General features: G+C 37.4%; 1 protein-coding gene across 1 annotated transcript; it reads right to left on the reverse strand.

Moving 5' to 3' along the window:
- Positions 1-822: 822 nt before the first annotated feature.
- On the reverse strand, positions 823-15,586 carry stox1 (storkhead box 1). The gene is made up of 4 exons (XM_083540287.1): positions 14,999-15,586; positions 3,994-4,146; positions 1,545-3,822; positions 823-1,268 (listed from the first exon to the last, which is right to left on the reverse strand). The coding sequence occupies exons 1-4, from the start codon at positions 15,321-15,323 to the stop codon at positions 1,115-1,117; spliced, it is 2,910 nt and encodes a 969-aa protein (XP_083396413.1). The 5' UTR covers positions 15,324-15,586; the 3' UTR covers positions 823-1,114.
- Between the last annotated feature and the right edge of the window lie 5,898 nt (positions 15,587-21,484).

The following is a 21,484-nucleotide window of genomic DNA, read 5'->3' on the forward strand; positions in this document are numbered from 1 at the left end:
TCCAAAAAAAAGAGGAAGAAGAAGAAGAACTGTGGTTCATATTATTTGGTAAACACACATGCTCTACCCAAAAATAGTTTCCTATAGCATAAGTGAACTTTGATAGCTTCTTGTTCTGTTTGAGCTAATGTTGTTAATAATGTTACAAGATGCTTTCATTGTAACTTGCAACTGCAGCAGTTGTATAATGCAAGTTGTGTGTTATTAGGTTTATGGATCAGCATGTTCTAGTAAACAGACAGAAAGAGCAATAGGAACAAGACAAAAGAGAAGTTTTCTGTTCTCTGACTAGAAACTCCCATGAAATTCAATATAGGCAGCCATGAGCTTCCACGTGTTTCCTCAGTTCCTGCAGGGTAAGTAGGTGTGCTTGGTAATTACAAGACAAAGACGTTGAAAATAAAAAAAGGAATTGTAATGCTGATACCATCGCTAAGCATTTCATCCGATTAGTGTCTTGTGTAGTAGTAAAGCATTCCAGCGTATTTCCTGCCATAATTTTATTTGCAAGACACTGCATTAGGGTCTGTTCTTTTTTCATGCCAATGTCAATGCCACATTAGGCACACATTTGCAAACGATGTTGTTTATTTAAAGTAACTTGAATACTTACACTTAATGTTATCTTGTTCAAGAGTATTCTTATGTTACATTTTGTAGACAGTATCTGTGTTAAAATGCAGTAAAAACTACCCATGTTGAATATCTCTGGGCACTCTGTAGTTAGTAATCAGTGTACTGTAAAGCTCTGTTTAATGTTTACCTGAGGGTTTCAGGTTCCTCTTATTAATGAATAAAACACAGAAGCCTGGAAATCGCTCAGTAAACATTTTTATTTTTCTCAGTTTACAAAGCTTTTTATATTTTGATTTTGAAGTGTAAAGGATTAATTGAACTAACACCACCCTCTTTATAAACAGAGTGTCTTAGTACTGAAATAGCTAATAAGAAAAAGAAAACCCCTACGTCAGTAGTCCAGTTACCCCAATATCACACGTACGACTCAATATTGTATTAACAAAAGTATTTACATGTAATAGCTATAAATACGCACATTTATACAGAAGTAAATTAATGAGCTCAAAGCACCACGTGTGAATCCACACCCAGCTGTTCACACATTCATGACAGGTGTGAGCTGGAGCAAGGAACTTTGAGGATGAATGCCGTTGGTTTTGGAGTGGAGCTTTTCAAGGTTTTCCAGGAAACTATGCCGTTTCAGCCCTTTCAGTATCACAGAGTTAGGGGACATAAGACTCATGCGTATTCTGTAAATAGAAATAGAATGGCAAATGCCATTAAATTAATAAATAAATATGAATATCATTGCATTCATAGCAATTTATTATATTTTATTATAAATGTACATTTATTTCAATTGCCTATATTCTGTTTGTATTTACTGAATTAGCACAGTGATTTTGTAGACAGTAAGATAGCAAATGTGACACAATGAAAAACATGGTGAACCTAATAAAACTTCTTAAAACCACTTTAGTTTAATTTAATACATTTAAAATTCCTGACCAGTAGAAATGACTGACCTTGGAGAGTCGATCCCACTGTCTGCTGTATTGCTTTGATTCTCGGCTGTTTCACCTGTACAAGCTCCAGTACCATCACAGCGACTCGGATTTGCAGGCTGCAGTTTATCAGCGGCCACTGACTGAATTTGGTTATAGTCCTGTGAGTGACAAACCCAGTGGCTGGTTTGGTCATCGTCTTCATCTGCAGACTTTTGTACTGTTTCAGTATCAGAGCCCCTCTCACTCATCTGACTGTAATCAAAGATACTGATGTCCAGGGTATCAGTGGGGTCAGAATGTCCTGGGCTGGGCTGACTCAGTTTCTCATTCGCATGTTGCAGGTTTCCTCCAGGGCTGCCGTCTGCTGGTATGTGGGACAAACCAGGTTTATGTTCAGTTTGAGGCCACCTGTATTCATGAGGTCTTTGTGTGGCGCGTTTGGGGTCTTGCTGAAGAGTTAATATGTTTTCTTCTATAAAAGAGCTGTCCCAGTTTGCATCGAAACACACTGGCTCACGACAGCGGGATGTGCCAGCATGAACTAACTCATTGGCATGGTCCTCATTCAGGCAGAGAGAGCTACAGCCATCGTCATCATCTTCAGTGTTCTGATAAATAAGCTGCTCTGCATCGGTGTGTACTTCACTGTCTGCTCTGTTTGTGTTTCTTTGTACCCTCTTCTCATTGTTCACACTGCTTGCTATGCTGCCAGTTTGATGATGTGAGGAGAGGAGGTCAGGACAGTGCTCAGATTCCTCCTTACTGTTAAGTAGATGAAGAGACAGTCTACACCGAACTGTAGGCTTGGACCATGACGCGGGTAATTCTGTTGCTTTGTATGATAGTGAAGCAAAGTCTGTACCAAGCCTTTGTTCAGGAATGTCTTTTAAATCTCTTTCTTGTAAAATCTGTATTGTTTGCTTCGCTCTCCCATCACTGAACTCTCTTGCTTTCTGTTTGACTTTATCTTCTATCCTCAATGTGGTGTTCTCAGGGTAGAAAGAGCTGTAGTCTCCAGGAAGTTCTTGGATTGTTTTAGTATCTATGGCGGAGTCCAAATTGAGCCCTCTTTCATGAAGCTGTTCACATGACCTGTCAAACAGCATGCAGGCTTTCTGTAGCTCTTCAGTGGCCTCTTTCACATGGTGAGGGTCCCAGGACTTTGATCGGTGGCCTGCTCGCTCTCGTCGACTAGAAGTCTTGGCTTCTCTCCTCCTTTGTTCTTTATGATTGACGGTTGTATCACATCCTAGCAACGGCTGAAAAGGATCCTCTATGCGTTTCTTATAGACAAATTTTGCATCCAAATCTGTGCAGTTCTCGTGATGGTCAGGCTCGTTTAGGACTAATTCAGGCCTGAGGCGAGATGGGATGAGATCATCTCCCTGTAAATTCTCATCACATGGAGCATCCTTACTCTTTGTCCTCTGTTTCTCTTTTGCTGAGGGACCTCTTCTCTTACTCCGAATGGCCTTAGAGGCTGATCTTCTTGCAGGAGGTTTAGCTGAATGGTGTCTCTGCTTAGGAAGCAGGATATCTGTGGACATGCCTTTGTCAGTAGTCAGGGCTTTTGTCACTCTAGCTGCCTTTTCTTCCATTTTTTTCATTAGGACTGTATGACGGACAAGGTTATCAACAGTTAGCTCAGGGTTGATCCGTTTAATAATAGCATGCTCCAAATCTCTAGGAAGGTTATTAAGATCATCCTCATCCCTGACTGGCCATTCCTCAGGTGGAAACTGTCCAGAGAAAGTGGCATATTCCTTCTTTAGCTTGTTTTCCTTTTTCCCTGTGTTACGCCGAAACAAGCTGAGGCCAAACTTGCGTCCGGGTTTTTCCTTGTCCTTGCGGCTAGTGACGGTAGACTTGCTGATTTCACTAGCTTGGTAGTCTGCTGCTGTAGATGTGGACTGATGCTGAACAGTTGGCTTGGATTCTCTGGGCCACTTAAGGCTTTTCCCAGTGCATTCACTTATGCTAATAGACTGCTCTTGGACAGAAGGAGGAGCAGTTAGTTGAGGTGTGAAGCAACTACAGGACTTACAATGAGGCATAATGGGTACTTCGGTAGAAGCATCCATGCAGGTCTCATTGCTCATCAAGTATGTTATAGGAGGAGGAGAGTGTTGATCATTGTCATTTGTCCACCAGTTCTTCTCCTTTGCCAAGTTGTTGGTGATAAAGTATGTTTGAGGTGTAACGATGAAGTAGCCCTCTCCAGTGTGATAAATTTTTCTTTCTTTAATGAGCGCTCCCAGAGCATTGTAGAGAATATCTTGAGTGGGAATGGCCATTCCTAAAAACAAAACAAAAAAGAAAGTCATAAAGAAATATTAATTAATTAATTAACACTGCAGTGTTAATTATATGACATGGAAAAAAACTTTTTAATAAAAACTGGAACGATATACTGAACAATAAACTGAACAATATTAAAACCAGTTATGAATTTGTTATAACATGGTACCTGGATGGGCCTTCATCATATGATTAATTAGTGCGTCTTGGTTGACCACGACGTGAGCAACATTCATGTCCGATATGACTGAGCATAGGACCTCAGACAGAGGAATAAACTGCGACTGAGAGATAGGTGACATCTGTACTGGAGATAAATCACCTGAGAAAAACACGCACAAAAAATGTAATATTTATTATGCAGAAAAAATTTACTAATTAAAAATAAAAGAAGTCATCTAAGTTGATCGAAACAAATACAAAGAAAGTTATCTAAACATTGTTTTCAGACATGACACAAGATCTAAAACCACATAAGATCCTTAGCCTTGATACTTCGAGCTAGGATATAAACATTAAAGAGTTTGATTTTTTTTTTACACTAGGCATACAACTTAATTACAGGGAAAAAACTGTAAGTTATAATGCAGTGACATTTTTATGAAACAGAAAGTATTCTGGAACTTTTGCTTCTTTTTGTTGGTGTTGAAAATATTCATTCAGGCAAATACTGATGGCAATTTAAATTTTAATAAATCAATATATTAGTCAGTCTTTTAATTATGAATCTTATTAACTTAAGTATCTTAGTTATTTTTAGTTATGCTTACGTTTGGGTATAGATTGGTTATATACATACATGCCTTCATACATTTTTTTTAATAAAACCAGTAAAAACAGAGAAAAAGTAAAAATATCAATTTGTCAACTTAGTATTACCACCAGTTTCTTCTCCTATTGTAATGTAAAATCTACATTGATGCATACACTGTGAAGAGTGTAACATAACACTTCTTCACTTGTAAATTAGTTTACAGTAGAAGTAACTCTTAAATCCCATTAACATTGGTGTACTTGCATTTGTCTGCTTTTGCTGTTCTAAAGTTTCAGTCCTAAATCTTGCCTGAAAGTTTGTTACAGTAGAATAGCCCCAGTATACACTCAGATCTGTAAAAATGTGATTGAATTCTTTATTGTATTAGTATCAGTTTTAAGTGCTCTGACTAAGCAAACAAAAGACATGTAGGTATCCATGATTTTTCCCCACTTTGCATGTCAAGTGTCTCTAGGTGGAAAATGACATTACTACAATTTACAAATTACATGGCTCTATGAATGCTGCATGAATTGCCTCAAAGCGTGGACAAATGGGATTAAGGAGTTAATAAAGACAACTCAGTAAATATAATGATACCTGTATTATATCATTGATTTTCTATGCAAGCAATGTAGTGCCTTTTTTAAACAGCAACAAAAAAGTGAATTACAGCCAGAAATGTTTTTTTAAGCAAAATCATCTTTCTAACTAATTAACCACAAAGGATTAATTATAATCAGGGGATGAATTACAGTCTTTCCTTTCCACATCAAAGTTGAGGGTGCGCACACACACACACACACACACACACACACACACACACACACACACACACCACATACAGGGGTGCATATAGTTAGTATGATTGCATCTATTCCAACATTAGAGGTATAATATTAAATAATTACAGCTCACAATGTGCCGCATATGGTAGCTGAAACCCCCATATATGCTATTTCTGACTGCATAGTAAAAGTGTTGACTTCCTTTGCAGATCCATGTAATTATCAGACTGAAGATAATATAATAGTCCTTTTTTTATTTTAGTTCAGTGTTTAGACAGTCATTCCCATTCTTGTTTTCTTGTTCTACAATCTCCCTCTTGGCAGCACAGGATTGTAGTGAGTAGTCTTTCTCTGCTACATCTCCAGGGTCCTAGGGTCAATCATAAACTTGGTTTATTTCCTGTGAGGAATTTCTGTTCAGTTTCTTATCCTTCGCTAGGTGTAAATGTGTGTGCGAGTGCATGGTGCAGTCCCACCTCACATCCATTAACCTTGACCAGGATAAGCAGTTACTGGAAGTGAGTGATTATTTTCTTTTTGTCAGTAACATATTTCAACCAACAATCTGAGGCCAGTGAGAGAGAAACCAGGGGAAAGAATACCACACTTCGTTTATAAATGTGTCTTATTTCACTGGCAGGAGCAGGGCCACCTCTAGCTATGAGGACACTGATGCCTTGGTTATTTTGGAGGTTTTCTCATATAACACACTTCCTGCCTTTATATTCAGTGAGGAAACTGTGACATCCTGACAATATGGTGTCAGAAGGTAGTCTCCTGTTTACAGGCAAACTTTATTATCAACCATTGTACTAATTACATAACAGCTTTCCTGGATAGAACATTTATTTATATCGGTTCGTTAAGCAAAAACATACACTTGTTTAATGTAAACATAATAATTAATATTCCATTTCTTTATTTTACAACAAACAGATGCAATAGATCTAACTAAAAACACACCCTGGATAAGAGAGGGACAGCACTTTAGAGAACAATATTACCCGAACCACATACAGTGCTTTGAAAACCTTCCCCAAAAACATGTTCGCATTTTTACTGTGCTTTAGTTGGACAATTTTCTAAAACAAATGGAAAAACATGAACGAATATATAAATGTGAATGATCAATACTGGGGAGTAAATGTAAATTCCACTGTCAGGGGGAACACTTTTATTGTAACTTGAGGCTGCCTTCCTACATTTAAACCTTTGTTTCATTTACAGCAAATTCACTATCAGGTACCATGGAAACTACACAATGTGGCACAAAAGCGTGAACAGGGTGACAGAAGACGAAGAAAATGTACACTAAGTACCGATTTCCATTTGGGATGGAATTTCTAAATTAGAAAGGGTTACTGGTTTTTGTGCTTTGGACCAAAAACTCTGTTATCTAGCAAAAAAAATAGCTTGTGTTTTGATTTTAAAATTGTAATCTGTAAATGGTTATGCATATCAGACATATGGACTGCTGATGACTGTAAAAATAAGGTAACACATGCTGGACACCATCTGAGTCAAACAAGTTTATCTCAGTCTTATCAGACCACAGGACATGGTTCCAGTCATTCATGCTCTTGGACAGGTCTTTAGTAATCTGTTTGCAGACTTTCTTGTGAGCCTGCTTTAGAAGATGCTTCCTTCTGAGATGATGGCCATTAAACTGACTTGTTGTATAGTCTGAGCACTGACAAGCGGACCTTCTGAATTCTCTTAAACAATTATGTCCAATCATGCATCTGTTTTTTGAAGCCAGCTTCTGCACCTACGTTTAGTTCACAGTACACAGTATGTTGACTCTTCTTTGATGGACACTTGCAAGGTGTGTTTCTAATAGAACCCGTCTTGGAAAACCTATTTATGGCTCTGGCCACTGTTCTGTAACTCAGTTTCAGGGTGTTGCTGATCTTCTTATAGCCTCGGCAACAATTCTCATTCTTAAATCCTCAAAGAGTCTTTGCCATGAGGTTCCATGTTGAACATCTAGTGGTCAGTATGAGAGAATTGTACTTAAAGCACCAAATTTTATAGAAGATACACGAATTTGTATGGTCCTGTCAAGCAGACAAAAACATGAGCATGATGAATAGGACATGAGGCTTTGCGTGGTTACATGACGTACAGCGGTTATCACTTAGTGCTGTACTGCTGTACAAGCTGCACATTTACTACTCTAAAATATATCCAAGTTTCACTTCTATGGTATTGTCGCTTGAGAAGATACACTAAAATGGATGCTAATATGTGAGATGCTTATATATATATATATATATATATATATATATATATATATATATATATATATATATATATATATACACACACACACTACTATATGTAGTGTATATATAGTGTATATATAAAGTATAAGTGCCAAGTAAACCAGCAACTGAGGCAAGCTTATGATGCAAATTTTAAACTCATGGTAATAAATGCTTATTTATCTGTGAGTTAATCAACAACTGTCAAGCAGCCAAGAAAAATGGCATGTCAGAATGTATCGTCAGGAGATGCTAATACCGGCAGTCAAAGAAAAGCTTAGAAGAAAATGATCGGCGAGTGTGTCAGTTCGTTGGCCGTGATTAGTCTGCTCTGCGATTGGATACTCTACCCATGTATGGGGTATGGGCATGTTTTGTCACAATGAGATGGACAGCCTAGGCTAATTAAATCCAGATTTGCTGCAGGTGATATATGATATGCCATATAAAAAATATTTTTACATTTAAAGCATTTTCTTTATATAAGACCAAAGTTGGTCTTCAAAAAGCATTTTTCCAAAAGTTACACTTTGAAAATTACTCTCTCTCTATATATATATATATATATATATATATATATATATATATATATATATATATATATATATATATATAGTATATTTATGCAGTATATTTAGTCACCTATGTGGTTTAAGTCATTTTTTTTTTGCTAGGTTTTTACATTAGCAAACCACAGAGGTAATTAACTCTTGATGTAGTAAAACACAGAGAGCAGGGAGGGTGTAGAGGGAGATCCCCAGAACTAATAAAGCTTTGATTTTAATGTGGGGAGCCTCATTCCTCATCACAACCACAAACAAGATTTCCTTCAGTCCACTCTGCTTAGTCTAAAAGTAGTTAGCAAAAGCAAATGCCGAGGCATTTCTCAGAATTAGATTTTCACTCTGGGAGGTGGGAAGGTAGTGGATAAAAGCTAACCTGTGCAAGCTGCCTATATGAAGCTCAGGCTGTTTAACTATTTCTAGACTACTGCACATGTCTAATGTGTGGTTAGACCTGGAGACATCAACTATTGGCTTAGATAAAAAATTTCTTGAACCTACACTTACAGTGATGGCACTATGAAATGATTACTCAGTCTGACAAACATATCTTTTAAACACCTAGACAAATCTGGGTCTAATGTAAACCAAATATGAAACTCTAAGTGGGAAAGCATTTTTAATAAACTTCGTCTGGACGTGGACATGATATAATATTGATATAATGATAAATTATTTTACAACGTGTATTTCTGAAATATTGTGGCTATTCTGCTCCTTATAATAAATAACGTATTCATTAATTTAAATAATTATATCTCATAATAAAACATCTATAAAAAAAAAAAACCTTTAAAACCTTATTTAAAGCAGATGATTTGTAAAATTTTCTCCATTTCACTCCATTTTCTCCATTTCACTGTTCATGCATTTATTTACAAGGTATATGATATACAAAAGCTATACATTATATAATGATACATTATATATTACATATTAGCATTTTTTTTTACCAGCTTCTTTTTAATGTTTTTTTGCTGACAAGGTTTTTGTGCAACCACCATGAAACATAAAATTGTTTAGCAAATTATATTATATCGCCCACTTCTACATGGAACTACTTGCTTCCCCAAACTGTTACCAAAATTGTTCCTGAGGTACAGATTTTTTTTTCACAGTACTTTAATCTGTTATTAATCTCAGCTCTGTCTTTCCTCAACTTTATCTGCTTTGTATCCACACACTGCAGGATCAATCAGCGCTGCTGGCAGGAGTTGTACGACTCCACCTGGTCTCAGGACAGCTTCACTATGTAATGAGAAGAACGAGTCTGATCGTGCACACCATGCATGAAGAATAGAGGCAATAAATCCTGCCTCATCAGGTCTAAGATTAATTGATTTTCTTGAAGAAAGAATTGATGTTGAAACCCACCGCCCCTTACTCAAATTCCACTGCGGTTTTGCTCAACATCAAAAGCCTAGAAATCAAAGCTCTCTGCATCTGATGTGTTGTTTAGAAGACATCCAGGTTTTTAACTAAGAACAATCGTGAGCTGTCTTAATCCTTTTAGCATCTGCTTTTATCTTATAGGGTTTAGTGAGCTAATGCATGCATTGCCCTTCATTTCACTACAAAATGAAGGTTTCCTGGTGCAGCATTTGATTTGATGAAACCTGCTCTATTTCAGTAAAGATCACAAGAACAAAGTGTTCTTTGTAAAGTTGTAAAGGTGGTGGAATCCAGATGAGCTGCAAAAAATATCAGTAAAGAGGTGAAATTTTGCAGACATGAACTGGCCATCCATGTGTTAATAATTATGTTGTGTCATAGGAGGAGCTGTCTAAAACTGGTATGCATCAATGACTTCTAGAGTGAATTGAAGTGCTCCTAGGCTAGGTCTAACCAAACTATCAGGCTTTTCTGCACACCAGGCATTTAAACTTTACACCGACTCTGGTACATTTCACACAGATTAACTTTTATTTTATGTTCCTCATCTTACCACTCCATTTACATGCTGTTCCACTGGGTGATCAGGTTATCAAATATGGGTCTCTTTCAGATCACAAAAAGACACCATTACCAAGTGAAGAGGCTGGAACTCATTTTGCAGACATGTGCAATGATTAACAAAAGAAGCTCTGGAAATTTTGCTTCACATAGTTAAACTGATATAAGTTAAACCCGACAACATGTATAATTTGGGCAGATAAAAAGGAAAGATAACTTTTAAAATAAATAAATAAAAAAATAAAAACATCTCTAAGTGCTTTTGTTTGCTTTACTGCTATTGATTTAATACTTAAATGATCCTGATGAACTCACTAATAAAGAAAGCAAAATAAAGACACAAACAGTTAGCAAATTCCCCAGACAAAATAGCCAAGCTACACAATGACACTGATGTTTACTTGTACATTGTTGAGAAGATTCAAATATAAATGTGTAATAAATTCTAATATATTCACTGCAGCCAGCAGAGTAACCCAGTAACCTGGTAACCTTAGAAAACATCTGGCACCGTTTTACAAAACAGGAGGGTCACTAACATTTGTAAACTAGTGCCAAATGGCACTGTTTAATAAATACAGAGAAAAGTTAAGAAAAGACAAATCTTCAAATATAAAAAAGATATTATTAATATTATTATTATTATTATTATTATTATATAACAATGTCATTTACACAATCAGCAGGTAATTTACTGCATTTTACATAACTTTAGAACACATGCCCATTCGCCAGTTTAAAAGTAATACACCCTTATCAAAGTGTAAACTTTATTTTATAAATGGAACATAACCTGTAACATAAATATCTTCTTTGGATCTTCACCCACCCTGATGCTCCCAGGCCTAAATTGCATGTTTGACAGGGATAAAAAAAAAAAAAAAAGATTTTGCTGATGTTTAGACATTCCAGGTGTTTCAGGCTGGTCCCACCTCCAGAAGCTGGTGGGGCCTAATGTTTACAGCACTCACACTCCACTAATCAAGATCCATGACAGTAATTCACACCAGATGAGAGCTATTTCCTTAAACTAAGACTGAACTAAATCAGATTCCAAGTTTGTTATCCTTACACTGGGGGGCCTTTACCAGTGTAACAGCTTAATCACAGTCTAAATCCTGAACAGCTTTAAAGATAAAAGCGTGGTATGTCTTGATTTCAGTCAAACAAAAGCACGAAGCTACGGCAGTGCGATGGGAATCACTTTTTTGGAGACAAAAAAAGTATTCACCGGACTCTAAATTTAAACCATTAGTCTCTAAAAAATATTCTTCCGTAAGAAAAGCGGCAGGACAATGAGAGCAAGGTGGGATTCACAAAAAAAAAAAAAGATATTCTGTTTAACTGAAAGGAAGTAGGTAATTTATTTGTTTATGAGCCTAGATTTCTGGTGGCTTGCATGCTATAAATTTGTGCCCCTTCCACCAAAAGGATGCAGCAAGTGATGTCCAGTGTACTTCAAAACAAAGGTCAGTTTCTAAACTTGATGCCAAGGTCACGTTCCATGTTAAAGCTTATAAAAAGAAGCCAAACTCAGCTACATCCTAAAAGGAACACAATCTCCTCTATTCTCCATAATAGAAAAAAAACAGACACATTTTGATTTCTTCTGTGCACGTTCATGCACATAGACTTCCACAGCCAAACAAAACTGAGGTTCTACATTTAAAATGAATTATCTGAAGTCAGACTAATTTCACGTAAAAAAAAAAAAATGCTATTTTTTTAAAAGTGAAATGAGTCTGGGAATTGTAAGTAACAGGCAGAATTTCCAGAAAGAAGACAAATCAAGTGATGAGATCACATGGCTCAAACTCATCCATCTGCTTGCTGTCAGGGTTTGTTTAAATACAGTGATGGATAAAGGATACAGGGATTCATTGGAGAAACACGGTGAAGTCAAAAAGGCACCACACACAGCTGCTTGTGGTAGACTGTGGTTTGGTGTTTGGTTACCACAAGAAAACATTCCAGTGGTAGCCTTCTTAGAAACCAGATCCAGTCTCTTTATTCCAACACAAGGTGTCCAGAGAATGCAAGTGCTTCACATGATGATTCTAGTCATTTTTCTAATTTGTTTCGAATTATTTTTGAATTAGATCAATATATAGTAGCATAAAAAGCTATTTCACACCGGGGCTTTGAATACACTGTATGAAACTGCATGTAGTCTTAACAATGCAATTGGCATGTTTAGTGCATAAACATCTTCACACTGGACCTTAATAATTCAGACAATAATGCAAGCTATGCCCTAATGAGAGAACTCGTGTTCTTTTACAAGCGTATGCTGGCTGAACTGGGCCTCATCTGCGCCTGGGGCAAACCTGGATGCACTGTTTATCTGCCCATGTCCACAATGAGCTCCATGAAGAGAGGAGGGGAACCATGACCTTTGGTTTCTGGTTAACTGCGAGGGTTTCAATGTGTAAGCTCCCCAAGACGTTCCCCTCTCCATACAGCAGTCCAGCGTGAAGCCTGGTCATGCCTAATATGCTGAGATATAGGAGACGTGGCCCACGCTGATGAATGACCCCTCAGTTCTATGTGAGACATTTACAAAACATAGGGATCTGGGGCAAAGCAATCTGATTCCAAAACAACCAGTCAGGGGTGAGTTCTCCAATAAACATTGTCACACAGAGATTAGCTTACAGTTCCACTGAATACCGAAAACTCCTAATAATAGTAGTCAGGCAGCAGCTATGTTTGACATAAGAACTTGAAAGGAGAGCTTGAATGATACGATTTCGGTAAGAACACGCTTGACAGCCTTAAATATAACGCCGAATTCTGTGACGGTTCACGTTACTGGGCGCTTTCGTGCATTCTCTATGGCTCTGTGTGAATGGTTTAGCACTTAGATTGCCTCCTGTTGTGAGCTGGATCTGGAGCCACTCAATAATGCAGAGAGATCAGGCAACCATTGAGGGTGCAGCCTCAGATTTCACCAGATAAGCGCAAATTACAGAGATGGCCTTTACAAGACTTTTCACTAAAGACTATTAAAACATGTCAAAACATATCACATTGTTGTACATCAATTCGTTTTTTTTTTTGTTTTTTTTTTAAATACACAAATTATTTATAGTAAATTCTTGCAGTTCAAGATCATTTGCATATGAAAAATGTATTAGCATTTAAACTAGCCATCTAAACAACTCTGCCATCAAAAACACCAACAAATTGAATTGCACAGTACATATTTGTGTCCTTTATGCACTGTAACATCAGTAAATAGAGCTGAACTACAGACCATGAAAGCAGCTCAGGCTGACAAAGATCAATTTTGAGTGCCGTGTACAAAACACTGTCTACGCTGAACACATCTCTTCATCCTCCTCCAAACCGGATTTTAACATGCAGCAGGGAACCACCCTTACACAAAAGTACACTGATAATGATGACAGGAATGAGAGGTGGTGGGGCAAATGAATCATCTCATCCACTGATAGGAAATCACAGACTAGCAATAAGCAGTTTCTCCTGGGGAAGCATTGGTCTGGAAAGAAAGACGGTTTAAGAAAACTGGCGTGATTTTCAAAAAAGTGTAAAAGATACTAAGAATATAACCAGTGGCTCAGGTAAATAAACAAAAAAAAACAAGCACAGTTGATGAGTGACTGAAAATAAAGCAACCGATGCATTCAGAAAACTGTAAAGAAAAGGTGAATGAATGTCTGAAACCTTATAAACTGGTCTCTTGGACAGCCGCTTGTCGAGAGAACTCAGCGCTGTAGCTTTCCGTGAATAGATGGTAAACTACGCTGCCATAGTACTGAGCTCCGACCACGGCAACGGCTTTTTGTCTGGCCTGAAGTTACAAAAGCACAATTGTTTACATGCCAGACAAGTTCAATCCCAAACCATTGCAGACAATCCCATTGTGTGGTCGTGCGCTACTCCTTTATGCTCTCTCTTCACATACAACTGCCTGAGTTGACCTCCACCTTCCATTGCCCTGATAGCAGGAGCAAATGGCTGATCTCACACAGTGCTGACGGCTTTGTGTGGGTTCAGCAACACCAGCGACCGTGTGTGTGTGTGTTTGGAGCCACCACAGACCTGTCACCTCAACATGTGTCCAATGAAAATATAATTAACTGTTGTCACTGTACACTAAATGCTTCAAGACCAGCAATGTTCAAGATAACTAAGAATTCCAGAGCATAATTTACACACGGTTAAACTACACGCTAGGGTGTGTGTATCTGGGTCTGTGTGGGGGAGAGGGTGTTTTTGCAATGTGAGGGTTAAAGGCCATTCTGCACTTACATTTTTATTTCCTGTCATGTGGAAATAATACAGCAATGCTGCACGTTACCTTACCCTTCAGGCATGTTGAGGTCTCTCAGCGACCTGCAGTTCATGTTCAACTTGAAGCTTCGCTATTCTATACGGTACTATTTTCATGCAATATAACTAAAAATGCATTTATAATGCTCACATGAAGAAGGGAAGCATTATACAAACGTATTGATCATGCATATCGACGGTCCACTGAGCGAGTGATGGTAATCACAGTTCTGCATTTGATGCCTTGTTCATGTAATACTGTATATTGGATGACACTGAATCATGCTCTGTTGACACAATGATACAACATATCTGCCGAGGTCCAGAAAATACCTCATCAACCTACTGATAATAAACCTTTCTTTGGCGTTCCTCATTACCTTCCTCGTTCTGACCTTGGGAAGCTACTGTGTGAACAAACCTTCCCATGTCCTTTCCATTTAACTCGACCGGCATTAGCTAAATTTTGCTCCAGAATCTCATAGAAACCTGTGCTCTGTACCCTTAAACAGAGAGGTCTTATCTTCTCAGCTTGAGTCGAGGATCGAGAACCTACCCACTGCTTTGATGGTGAATCCCTTGGGTGACCGGAGAGCTCTGCGCATCCACGCTTCCCTCAGCACCTCCAAATTGGTTCCACTTCCTTGAATGAGCAGCACTGAATTTTCCATCCAGCCCTGGAAGTAAACTTCGGACATGGCCTTCACGAGCCTTTTATTCCAGAAGCTGCGCAGATTTTGGCACTTAAACTCCATGAAAACCTCGTGGCCGCTGCTGGCGCTGCTGCACGACGCGTCGTCGCCACCGCCGTCCTCCTTCTGCAGTACCACCGCGAGCGCGGCCGCCGACAGCTGAACCACCCGCTGCTGCGGCTGAGCCATGGCTGCTGGCCGCTGCTTCACCTCCGCATAGGGACTTCGATGCTACACCAAACACCACCGCGACCACCCCAAACACAAAGCTGTGTATATTATTATATATAAATAAATACATATACATATATAGATGTCTCTAAACCCGCTCCTTCCTCTCACATCGCTGCTGCTCAAGTCTGCATGGCGCTTTTCGCTCCCAAGGCAACCTGCATTAATGACGTAGAGGAGGGAGGCGCCATGTGTCTTACCTTCTAGACACGGACCAATAAAACCCAGGCTGCGTCCTAAACCTAGGCTTCCATACTGGGTCACTAGGTAGTCTTAGAATCTGTGCAGAAATCCCTGCAATGCTGTTTATTTGGATAGTCTTCATGGAAAGGTCAAGTTCACCCTGATAAAGCAAGATTCGTTTAGGGCATGTCTTGTATTGGAGCTTTCTGAAACAATGGGATTTTCCTTTGCTTTGTTTCCTTTGTTTTCATTTGTATTTGCAAAGATTTGTACGCTGCATAGTAATATCTGCATAGCATCTCTGTAACTGAGGCTGATGTGATTCGCATCTCGATGCACAGCCAACAATACGATCTGATAAAGATACATATAAAGCATCTACCGATACGATACGATTCACCCCTATTACGATGCAGTGCGATCTGATTTTGATTTGTTTCAACACAATGCCATTCAATGCAGTACGATGCAATCGAACAAATATGATGTTATGCAATTCATTAAGGTACAAATAGTTCATACAATAGTACAGTTAGTCGTCGACTTACGACCACGACTGGGACCAACAGGCCGGTCGTAACACGATACGTACAGTACAGTACTGTGAAATGATGCCGGAAGCTGGTACGCACTGTCGAACGCCGCGGCTAGCGATTGTGGTCGTAAAGTCAAATGGTCGTAAGTTGCAAATCATCAAATCATCATCAAATCAAATCATCATCAATTTACTTAACTGCCTTTTGACTTCAAACCATGGCCCTTGACTTCACAAACAGGCCTCTGTAGTGCAAAAATAATAATAATAATATATTTTTTAAATAAATAAAAAAAAATCAACAAAAACCAGACATTCCTTTTGTGTTCTGTTTCCAGGAACATGTAGCTTTACCTCTGCCATGTTTATCTATACGTCATGTAAAAGCTTTTTGACTTCTTGACTTCTTGATGTTCATGTAGAAGCAGTGGTGCTGAGAGAATGTGCTTGAGAAACTGTTTAGCGAGGAGAATTCAATCTACATATTAAAAATGTCACAAAATTTTGGTCACTTTTTAAATAATGAAAGTATCCCTAGTGAATACACATTAATCTTCAGGATTCCTGAGTCCATCCTGAGCTTGGGGCTACCTGGTATTTCTGTGCTTGTGCAAGGGTTCCTCTGGGGTTCCTTTCCAAATTCCAGACACATGACACTGGATGGACTGGCTACCATAGCTTTTCTCTAGCTGTTAATAGTGCCCTGGATGGACTGATGTCTCTTTCAGAGTGTTTTCCTGCTTTGTACTATTGTTCCTTAAACAGCACCTGGGTCTGTATACTGGCATGTTTTTTGGGAGGTAAAAAGAAAGAAACTAGAGAGCCCACACTGAGAGGACAAAGGACAGTTAACACAGACATTAGTTCATGGGTGTCTAATCGTTTCCACAAATGACCAGTGTGGGTGCAGGTTTTCATTCCAACCAGGCAAGTCCACACCTTTTTATGTCTAATGATTTTCATTTTCAGTGACTATCAGGTGCGACCAATGCTTTGTTTGGAATAAAAACCTGCACCCACACCAGCCCTTTGTGGAAAAAATTCGATATGCATTAGATCAATCTCACCATTAAATTGTGGTCCCTGAATCCCTGATACAGTCAATCATGTCCCCAGGTAATCCAGCATTATATATAAAAAAAAAAAAAAAAAAGCTCAATAAAAAAAGTCTTCAAGTGCTAGTACGAGTCTTGTTTTGGGGGTGTTAATTTTTTTTTAGCTTAAATTATACCTCAGAAGGAGTTGCAGGTTTGATCTGTGTTCTTAAAGGCTGTGGTTAATGAGACACCTCATACATCAACTCCCTGGAAGTCAAAGAACCAGCTGCATAATGAAACCCAAACAGGGTCTGTTGTATATGCCTAGCCATTGAAAGTTGGTCCATTAGTGGAAGAGGATATTGCAGTTCCTCTGTGTAAAGTATACATTACATCTTCCTATTTTAAATAAAGCCTCTTTGGAGAAACGTGCAAAGGACTGCACCCACCGTAGAAAAGACCTTAGACAATACACCTGTCTTGTATTTAGTGCCCTGATGTCCTAATGTTTTCTGCATGTAAATATGCAACATTGAAGACATTTGTATTACTCAGTGAACTAATGAAATTTCCTCAACTGTATAGTATTCACTGAAAGTATTTTTCTATTTAAGATTAGGTCACTTTCCACCATTTCAGTTCAATTCAATTTTATTTGTATTGCACCTTCAACAATGAACATTGTCCTAAAGCAGCTTTACACAATTAAAATAGATTGTGACAATAAATATAAGCATAAAAAATAGTTCATATAAGTTTATCCCTAATGAGAAAGCCAGTGGCACCAATGGCAAGGAAAAACTCCCTGAGATGATATGAGCAAAAAAGCTTAAGAGGATTCAAACTCAAAAGGGAACCCTCATCTGGGTGACAACACGTGTCTATTTATTCATTCATTATGTCCATAGTTCTGTCATTGTGAGGTTATCAACTGTCTACTGATGTACATTTGAATGAAAGCATATTCATGCCAGTAATATCCCTGAGCCTTTGTAGCAGACGGTTTATATTAATTACAGTCCAAATCCATTTGTCTGTAGTCTGATTTTGTTAATGATTAAAATAAAATGATAATTTCCAAAAAAATCATTGCATATAACATTTGCACATGACAGTGAATTTGCTTGTGGAGGTCAGCTCTCTCTCCCTGTCTCATTACAGTTTTATGATGGTTGCATGTGTAAGCATTGGGTTGTAAACTGGATCAAAGCCACTTTTCACCACTCCTTGTTAAATCTTTATGGTGTGCACTGGAGTATAAGAAGGCCACTGGCTGGCTGAAGTGGCAGTAAACTTCAGGAGTTTAAAAAAAAAAAAAAGAAATTAATGTGCTACCTATTGATGTGGTCCAATAATAAATGGGCATGTGGAAACGTGTTCCTAATGGAAATCATTTTTTTTTTACTGTTATAGTTAGTCTCCTCTCTTAAAAGAACATAAAAAGATACATAAATGTGCATGGAGCTCCAAAGGTAATGAGGCAATATTTAAAATATGCAACAGCCACCACATTTATGATAGTGATTTTAAATATTTATTTACTTTTATTTGATGTACAGAATAAATACTTTATTACTTAAAAGAATTACAGTCAATTACTCAAACAAAAGGTCTCCCATTTGACTGTCAGTATTAAACGTTATATACAAATTAAAAATAATGTACAAAATGACGGTTTTGTGTATTAATGGCTATGTCTATGGACTGTTATGATCTACAATAATAATGTACAGAAAGATAAAGATGCAATATGTATGTTGTGAATACCCTATTTTAGCTTTGTGTAGACTCCCTGCCAATAAACTGCACATACAGCTACACAAAGGAGAGTGAGCAGTATCCCAGGAGACCATTGTCAAAACCGTTGTTTGAAGCAAGGCGAGAGTTGTATATGACTGCAGTTTACGTGCTCTAGTTCCTTAAGAATCACACTGTGAATACAGCAAGAAGGTTGAGGACAACCACAGCTAGGCAAATAATGCAAAAATGCAGCTGTGAAATGCACTGGCAAATATAATTTGCCGTATATATATATTTTATATTTTATATATACATATTATATAAATATAAAATATAAATATAAGCTTCTTGACTCGCTAAATATATATATATATATATATATATATATATATATATATATATATATATATATATATATAGCGAGTCAAGAAGCTTATATTTATATTTTATATATATTTTATATATATATATATATATATATATATATATATATATATATATATATATATATATATATATAGGACTGTCAATCGATTCAAATATTTAATCGGAACTTGATGGCACATTTTTTCTATTTTAAATGTACCTTAAATGAACACTTTTTTAATACTTTTTATCAAAATAGGGCATGGACAAATGTGGATGCTTTGTGCAAATATATTGTATGTGTATTACTAGTGAAACCATACTCAACATAGAGCCGGATATGTGTGCCTCATGGTGGATTTTAGTGCTTGATTTGAGACTTGGCGAATCAGTAAAACATTTTTCTTTAGAGTTTTTTAATTTTATTTTTTATATCGGAGTAAAACAAGGACATCGTGAATAAATGTCAAGTGTCAAATTATCGTCTCTTTCATATTTGTAAATTTTTTTAATAAAAATGGCATGCTGAATTAGATTAGATTGGATTAGTTTAGTTTAAACTTTATCATTGTGCAATGTACATGTACAGAGCCAATGAAATGCAGTTAGCATCTAACTAGAAGTGCATTAGCGACTATTTACAATAGATAACAGTAGATAAATAGGGTATAAGGTCCATAAATACAGGGATGAGGGTGATTAATGTACAGAAGGTGCAGTAGGTAATAATATTTGGTATATAGTAATATACAATATTAATGAATAATTAATGCATAATAAGAATCGTGTGTAAATAAAAATTTGTGCAGTAAAATTAATTTTGTGTTAATGCGTTATTAGAGAATTCTGTTTAATCAGATGTGTATTTGTATCAACATTAGATGTGTAGTGTGGTAGTCAGTAAACATGCAGGCATTTGGATTGCAGTGACCCTGCACCAGGGTAACGTAAACCATGCAGGAAATGCCTCAGCTGAAGTGGTCCGGGTCAGGATGTAGTGAAGTTCAGTGACAATAAAGGAGACTTTACCTCTCATGTGACAAAGTTTAAAAAGTATACTCAGATATCATGAAATTTCAATGTTTTATATATATATATATATATCTTCAGTTTTATGTTACAGCTGGTAATATGTTTACCTTAAGATAAACAGGACTTAATATAAACAGGACAAGCATCAACAATTCTCGGATGCTGTATATCTGGCAGTTGTCCTCATTGTTGCTTGGTGGATTAATTGCAGTAAGCAGTGGGCAATGCCACCCCCCCTGTCCAAATAGTTTATTAAGATCAAGCAACAGTCAAGCGAATATCAAAATTTATTTCAATTCTATAGATCAATCATTTTCTTTAGCACCCGGCTGCAGGTTCAGTAGATTCCAGGCCAGCAGACACATCGTAAAATATGAAAAGCTTGCAGGGAAAGTCTTGCATCTGTGTGTCTTGTAGACTACACAGAGGCGTGGTGCTCGCTGTGAGAGAAGCGCAGGGGGCAAGCAAAAACAACTGCACAGGTTTCTCACACTGTAACCCTGTATTCCCTGGCCTCAGAGCCAGGAAACTGGATAATTTCCTCAACAACCACACTACTTTCATCGGTCTTGGGGCTGCGGCAAAGCAACACATAAGGAACCTTCAGACACCACAGGGGCCTGAGTTGGCGATAAGAAATGTAACAGTAAAGACGCCCATCAATGCCTCCTCTCATGTATCACTGACCTAACAGTAACAAATGTTACATAAGTTCATGGTTTAGTCACCGTACCCAATCAAACTGTGCAGCAACTCTTCCCTTCTTTTGGTTTTGAGGTCTATATTTTAGTAATTTTAGAAATGTATAAAACAATAATTGTATATCATTTTTAATATAAAAATTACATAACAATATAGTTCACATTTCAACACCCTGCCATCATACCAAGTAAAGATGTAATATCAAAAAGAATTATATAAATATATAATAGGTTATTAAGTTTAATAATTATTGTTCTGTGTGGAATGGAGTAATTAAAACTACGTAGCTACAACCAGCCCTTAAAAACTAAAACACAACAATCCAGTATCCCAAACATTGTTTAGTTTATTTAGCATTTCCAAATAGAGTCAGAGGGAAAAAGGTCAGCTTGTGACACACTGTGAGCAATGCTTCTAATTTTACAATCAAATTTTGCCCCAATGATCTTTTGGTATGTTGCATTATTTTAGTTTTAATGCTGATGCATATTATTGATCATGTTTTGAGCACATTAAAAAAATGG

Source organism: Silurus aristotelis (assembly GCF_946808225.1).
Source record: "Silurus aristotelis genome assembly, chromosome: 4".
In the NCBI taxonomy this organism is placed as follows: Eukaryota; Metazoa; Chordata; class Actinopteri; order Siluriformes; family Siluridae; genus Silurus; species Silurus aristotelis.

Bases quoted from the DNA above. Each gene is read 5' to 3' on its own strand.
- stox1 (XM_083540287.1), bottom strand. From the start codon at position 15,323: ATGGCTCAGCCGCAGCAGCGGGTGGTTCAGCTGTCGGCGGCCGCGCTC. The intron at 3,823-3,993 runs GTACCATGTTAT...TTTTGTTTTTAG, and splicing joins TATGATGAAGGCCCATCCAG to GAATGGCCATTCCCACTCAA. The intron at 1,269-1,544 runs GTCAGTCATTTC...TTCTATTTACAG, and splicing joins AGTGGGATCGACTCTCCAAG to AATACGCATGAGTCTTATGT.